The sequence below is a fragment of the Cynoglossus semilaevis genome, chromosome 17 (assembly GCF_000523025.1).
Source record: "Cynoglossus semilaevis isolate Cse_v1.0 chromosome 17, Cse_v1.0, whole genome shotgun sequence".
Lineage (NCBI taxonomy): Eukaryota > Metazoa > Chordata > Actinopteri > Pleuronectiformes > Cynoglossidae > Cynoglossus > Cynoglossus semilaevis.
This window is the reverse complement of record NC_024323.1, coordinates 13,993,410-14,000,589: the sequence shown is the minus strand read 5'-3', so window position 1 is coordinate 14,000,589 and position 7,180 is coordinate 13,993,410. Positions and strand designations below refer to the sequence as shown.

Sequence of the window (7,180 nt, the reverse complement as noted above, 5' to 3'; positions counted from 1 at the left end):
CTCGGTCGAACCTAGAGCTGCTGCTGCTGCTGCTGCTGCCGCTGCTGCTGCTGCTGCACCACCTCTTCCACCTTCCTCCACCTCTTCCAACCCATCTCTGTCACTGAGCTGGCAACAAAACCATTGACTGCAACGTTTTCAAAGTCACCTAAACTGTCAAACCCGTCCCGTCTCCCCCATCCACACAACGGATGCTGGATTTGCCTTTTTCTTAAACTGCCCCCCCAATACCCCCCCTCCAGCAGAGAGGAGCCACTGCAGACCCTCACCTCTGAGGCTTTGGGCACCAAGGGGGGGAGCGATGAAAAGGGGGAGGGTTCCGATATATCACCAGGGGGAAAAAAAAGTGACCAAGTCAGAGTCAAGTCCTCGACACGTCTCTACACACTGTAGAGCCGTGAGTTACTGAACGCTTCATCAACAAAACCATCCTCAAGTGACAAGTGAGGACGAAGTATCTGCTACAATAGGTACGTTATAAGGTTCAAAATGTCAAATGAGCTACATAGTTAGCATCTGAGGGTTAGCTAAAACTTGGATTCATACTACTACTACACCACACTTCTGAAGCTCAACAGGGTCTGATATGACATCACAGCAGAGTGGAAACAAAACGAAAACCACAACAAGGTACAAGGTCAGAATGAATGAGTTTAGAGCTTCAGCTAAGGCCAAAAGATCTGGCGTGAAAATGCTAAAGTTAGCTACAAAAATAACAAAAAGTCGACTAGAAAAAAACAACTTCAAATCACCCGTAGATACCCAACGGAGAAAGAAGAGCGTTCTGTATCAAAGCATCTGAACGACAGTCAAAACCAAAATGACAAAGAGCAAAAACGTAGACAGAACTTTGATAAGAACGTGTCAAAATGTGATGAGTAGAATTTGTGTCTCATTTACCCCAAGAGTTTTCTCTTTAATTTTGGAAATAAACCCACGTTGGTGAAGCCAAAGTTCTGACAACAACAGCTAAAACGTTAGCCAAAGGAGCAGCTCTGGATTGGTCGAAGGTGGTGAGGATTACCAGGGCAAAAGCCTAAAGCTACAAATTGGGAAAATAATCTGAAAATTTCTCCTAGGCCTGGCCCCAAATGTAGCTTCAAAATGAGCGCAAAAAAGACTTTGTATTTTATTTAGGTACTAGCAAAAACTTGGAGTAGGTATTCATCAAAACACAGTACACAGTACTGCAGTTAGGAATCGCTCACTCTCAAATTTACATGTTTGATTCTGCTTAGATGAACTGACAAATACATGATAGTATTTATAAGTAGTGACCAGCCAGGTTGACACCAACGTTTCCAGCTACAATCCCATTGGACGACGTCCACTTTTCAACACCTCATTAGTTTCACCCAGACAGGTCGTGTCCTGACATGTGAAGAATATAATCTGGCGGCTCCAGCGACATCTCTTCAAAACCCATCTGCCCCCCCGCCCCCTCGGGTCTCGTCACCCGTCACGACATCTCCGTGCTAAGTATTTTCCAAAGACAACGTCAGTCAAACTGCAGCCGGAGAAACGTGTCAGAAACATCTCTCCATCAGGAAATGAGTGCGAGGACGAACACAGACGATTGTCAGACGTTTGACGGTGAAGTGATTTCCTCTGTGGCCGTTTGGAGCCGCAGCTACTGCCAACATCTGGACGGGAGGTGTCACATCAGCCGTCGGACGATTTCACAAAAATGTACTCCTAATGTCAGGTCTGTGTGACGTAGGAGAAAAATGTACAAATGTTTGAAACTTTACAGCTACATCAATACTCTGTGGCCCAACCTCCGGCCCCCCCACTGTGACCCCTTCACCAAACTTGATCTAAATTGCCGTGATTTCTATAAAACTGCCAGTTTTTTTTGCCGCACATTTGCCTAACTACCAATACAAATAACTAACTTTGTGTTTCCCGAAGGGGGGTGTGTCCCTCACTTTGGGAACCACAGGGTAACATATGAAAACTTGGCCTCTGAATTCCACAGAAAAATGGTTGTGGCATGTTATAAAAAGTAAAAAAAAATTGTTTTAAATATTTTTAAGTGACGCTGTCGTCCATCCGTCGTACGTCCTGGACTAGAATTCTAGGTTAATGTTTCTCTTCGGTTGGTTTTGGTTCTAAGATTTTAATATTTATCATCTGCATACAGTCGAATATTTCCCGTCCAAAGCTATCGTACTAGCACGTGCGTAGGTCTGCAGATATTCGTATCGTTCTGTGCACGCTGCAAGTGTTTACATGTGCACACGTGTATGTGTGTGTGTGTGTGTGAGTGTGTCTTAGTCTCAAGTGTCCGAGTGACTGAGTGGACGCTCTGTCTCTGTGTCCAGCAGAGTTCACACAAACTACAACTCACCACACAATAAACCAGGTCAGCGCTGACTGCAGGCCCTGCAAATGGCCATAGATTTTTTTTTTAGAGACAATTAAGCAAAGGAAGGCCAAGGGAGACGAGGGAGACGAGGGAGAGAGAGGTGTAGGACTGAGCCTGCAGGGGAAGGAAAGGGCTGAACGTGAGGAAGTGTGTAGGAGAGAGAGGGGTGAGAGGCGTGGAGGAGGAGGGGGGAGGGAAAACATTAGCTAAAGTCCAGTACAGAAGAAGGATATAATTTAGGATTAAAAAAAAAGAGCTGCAAAAAATACTGCACTTTCCCCAAATGTAAATATTTCCTGACAATGTTTTGTTTTTTTGTCATATCGTCAATTTTGAGAAACGCAATCCCATTTAAAGGAAATCTGCCGATAACACATAAGCAGAGACAATGTGATTGACACCACAGTCACATTCAAATGACATATATGAAGTGATTGACAGCTGGACTAACCAATAGGATTCTGGTTGTCTAACACAGACATCACAGAAATCTGGGATGAACAGAAATCTTTAACCCTTCATCGCTGCATCTGGTCCTGACCAGTGAGTGCAAGTCGCACCAGGAACTAGAACTAACACAGAAACAACACAGTGTGTGCAGAGACGCCATGATGTTTCCACACCAGGAGCGTCCTGGTCCACGTCACTCACTGTACATCCGGGGTATGTTGAGTCGAAACCAGGCCAAGAGAGAGAACACACAGCCAGATAAATTAAAGATAATTCCCAGCGTGGGGGGGGCGGGGAGGGAGAGGGGGGTTAACGTGCTCTGCTCCCCTGCATATTTGATCCAGGTGTCATGCTACTCCTGGATCCTGCGGACTTTCTCTCCACTGAACTTGTCTGACCCAGATAACCTGCCTCTGTAGCTGAGCCGGGCGGGTGATTCAATAATTAAAGAATTAATTTATTTGTAAATAACTTTTTTTTTTCTCCGGACAGACAGGAGGCGCAGCAGTCTGCAGAGGCCAAACGCACGGACATCCGTTCAGCACCGCCGAGCCGAGGTCACCGCGGTGACCGAGCGGTCGGTTTAAAGATGTATTAAAGAGAGTGCGGTGGTTCAGATCTTAACATTTTTTCATCAACTCATTCCTGCAGCTTAATGCATCCAACCATCCATCCAACCATCCATCCATCCATCCAACCATCACTCTGCTAAATACATGGGCTTCTACGGAAAAAGGGGCGACGCTTCCTTTTCACACAGAAAATACTGATGCAGAGGGAAAATTCAAGGTCAACTTTGATACTAATTCAGCGTATATTTTAGTGGGAGGAAGGGGGGGGGAGGGGGGGGGGGGGGGGGGGGGGGGAAGGGGGGGGGAGGGGGGTATGTCAGTGCTACAAATAACCAGTCCTTTAAAAGTAACCGCCTTCCAACACCACAACAAGAATCCAGAGGCAGCCACGGTCATGACAACAGAGGTGTGAAATGAGAGTGATGGGTTTTCAGGAGACTGCAGTGACTGGGGCTCTGAGCCCACCTGATCCTCGGGTTCCTCTCTCCTCCGCTGCACCGTTCACACTGGATGTGGACTGAGGAGAACCGGATTGGACAATGCATTGCAGTGATAGTTAGACTCTGCAGTATTTGGCTGCAGAAATGCTGTGGTTCAGGAGCAGAGAGACAAGGAGCTGCAGCTGCAGCAGCAGCAGCAGCAGCAGCAGTGGACGGGTTTTTACACAGATGTCAGTGAGAAATATTACATTAGGATGAAGAGGAACAGGAGACGAAGGCTAATTCTCTCCTCCCGAGATTTGTGCGCGCAATAATGCGCAAAGGCAACGCGGTGCCAGAGGCAGATGTGTCAGCGGGAGGAAGACAGGTCGATTAAAAAAAAAATAAAAAAAAAATCAGAGAAAGGAAACGAGAGGGAGAGAGAGAGAGGGGGAGAGAGAAATAACGTGTTTCCTCTGTGCTCACTCACCCGGGCGTATTTGGAGGAGTAAGGGTCTTCAAAGAGCGCCCACATCCTCGGCTGCCACACCTGCCACCACGTCGCCCTGCGGCCGTCCTCCTGCATGCACAGCCGCTTCAGGTCACCATCCGCGCCCCCGGTGAGCGCCGGGTCGTCCTCGGGTGCATCCGGCTCGGGAGTCTCGAAGCTGTCCAGGGCTTCCTCGGCGTCGCGATGCTGCCGGTAGTTCATCCAGCAGCACGCCTCCACGTCCGTCTCGTCGATGCCCCAGAAGGCGAGCTCCTCCTCGAACAGCGGGCCGCACACATCGTTGGGGCAGTGGAGCTTGCCGGTGCGGTAGTAGTTGAGGATGAAGGCGAAGGTGGCCGGGTGACGGTCGAAGAAGAACTCGTCAGACTTGGGGTCGTAGTCGAAGTTGCTGTAAGCGTCGGGCTCGGTCAGCCAAGACAGGCGCGTTCCCGGCAGCGTCTTCAGGGTGCTCCGGTAGGTCTCGTGTCGAATCCCGCCGCAGTTGATGACGATCTTCTCGCTATCTGACGCCGAGCAAGTCATGGCTGCACTGGGGCATGCTTCGGTCGGTGCGCCTGACTGCTGCTTCAGCTGCTGCCGCCGCTGCCGCTGCGCTGTTCCATCCACCCGCTGTCCTGCACTGTGGGCTTCTGTTATACTGTCCCGACCTGCAGCCACAGGAGCAACTGTGAGGAGGAGGAGGAGGAGGAGAGAGGAAGAGGGAGAGGGAGAGGGGGAGAGAGAGGAGGGGTCTGCCCCGGAGAGAGAGAGAGAGAGAGGGAGAGAGAGAGAGAGGGAGATGCGGATTTTATGAATCAGTAGATTTCTCTGCTGAATGACGGACTCTGACTGACAGACTGAGTTCATTTCTGTCGAACAAACTACACCGTGTTCCAAACTGTGATGCACCGGCAGCACATCTTCCAACCGCTCCAGATTTTAATCCCTATCACTTACATGAAACCGTGGGTCACGTTACAGGATAAAGTCCCGGCAGTAACAACAGCTTTAAAATAAAAAAATAAAAAAATAAATCTAAATGAATTTTCCACAGAGTGATGCAAAGATGTTTAAAAGCTTTTCCATTTGTTTGCATTGTATCCAAAACACTCAATGAATTTTATATATGGAACATTTCTGATAATTAAACCTGAGAAATGGAAACAACAGCAGACTTTAAAGTCATTTAAAATATAATTTTTTACAAATTTATTTTTACTTTTCCTCTCATTTGTCCTTGTTTAGTTTCTGACTATTTTAACAGAACATTTTTTTTTTACTTTTGCTCTCATTCGTTGTTGTTTAGTTTCTGACTATTAAGTTTTTTTTATCTTTGTTTTAAAGATGCTCCACGTCTGTGTTTACAGCTCAGGTCACGTGATGTTCGTGTACATGGGACACGAGTCTTGTCTCTTTTTACCCAGACTGCAACACTGTTTCAGGCAGTTTGATTTTGTCATGGAAAAAACTCCACGACTCTCTGTGACACCTTCAAGGACCTTCAAGGACCTTCAAGGACCTTCGAGGATCTACAAGATCATTTTTTTCATATTCTCAATTTCAACCTCACTCCAACACCTTCGTCTTCACATCATGGTCCAGGTACAACAGGGCGGTCACTTAGAGCCCGCCCCCAGTCCATCAATCAAGGTCATAATTAAAAAATAAAAACCATTTCCATGAATTATAAAGTGAACATTGGCTGAAGGTTTTTTTTTTTGACACCTCACTTTCCTTCAGAATCTCCGCCGTCCCCAAATATTTTTTTTTGTTTTTCTTCAAATCAATCTTCAAATCAGCACGTTCTGGCATGGAGTCCAAGCAGCAGAACCTGGTCCAGTAGGTTGTGAGGTCAGGCCTCAATGGACTGAGGTGGAGTCTGTGGTACTGTCTGTGGTACTGTCTGTGGTACTGGTCCAACTAATATCCAGACAGATGGTGGGAAAAACTCCAAATTTTCTAGAAGGCTGGCAACGTTGTCGGCCTTGAATCTGACTCTGAATCAGACGGTGGAGTCGGAGAGAAGAAGGTCCAGGTCTGACTGACAGGTCTGGACAGAGATCCACCTTCACCGAGGTCCATCGCTCTTCCAACTCTACAACTCCCCCCTCTGAGTGTTATCAGTATTACAGTTAGCATCATCAACCTGCTAAAAATGTACTCACAATAATGATGACATCATTTTTTTTTTTTTTGTATTTCTTTGTGCTTTTCTCTCATGCTTTTTGAAATCTTCTTCCAGGACCAACGGTAACGCTGACAATTTCCCCCTGGGGATCAATAAAGTGTCTCTGATTCTGATTGATTTAAGTATCGCACTGCCCCCCCCCCCCCCCCCAAACTGTTGGCCTTCTGCCCAGAGTCACTTCCTGGTACCAACAGAAAGGATCCACCTGCACCGTGGGCCGTCCAGGTGGTGATGAAGATGTGCGTTAATCCCTGAGTCCTGAACCGTAGAAGGTCTCTGTAACCACGACTGTGGAGAGACTCACTGAGAAGAACCCTTGACCTTGAAATTAAAAAAAACAATTTGAACTTCATGTCACAGCGAAAACTTTCACGACAAAAACCCGTTTTTACACAGCGTTCACCTGGAGGCTCGACGTGAGAACTGCAAGATATTTTTATGGACTCATTTGTTTTTTGTCTGTTTTAAGGATTTCTTTTGGTTTTTGTTTTTTTCTGTGCGTTGATGTTTCAAACGTTCAGAGTCCGGTGAAAATCAAATGGACAGAAAAAAAAGATCTTCAAAGTTCAGAGACGTACGGCGTCACATCCACGCTGTATTTTAGACCTTGGTATGTGGCTGTGAATAAAAATGAGTCTCCTTTACTAAAGCTCTTCTACCCCATCACCCCCCCCCCCACTGCATCACTCCCCT

General features: G+C 46.9%; 1 protein-coding gene across 3 annotated transcripts in view; it reads right to left on the bottom strand.

Moving 5' to 3' along the window:
• Positions 1–3,687: 3,687 nt before the first annotated feature.
• The window catches only part of LOC103393523 (potassium voltage-gated channel subfamily C member 1-like), a 14,203-nt gene continuing 10,710 nt past the window's right edge, over positions 3,688–7,180 (bottom strand). The window contains exon 3 of one of the 3 annotated variants that reach the window (XM_025064359.1): positions 3,688–5,051. In XM_025064359.1, coding sequence (XP_024920127.1) covers positions 4,180–5,051 — 872 coding nt within the window. In that variant the 3' untranslated portion in view covers positions 3,688–4,179. Of the gene's footprint in view, positions 5,052–6,646; positions 6,809–7,180 lie in introns of those variants that run through there. The other 2 variants (XM_025064362.1, XM_025064363.1) reach the window with 2 other exon arrangements.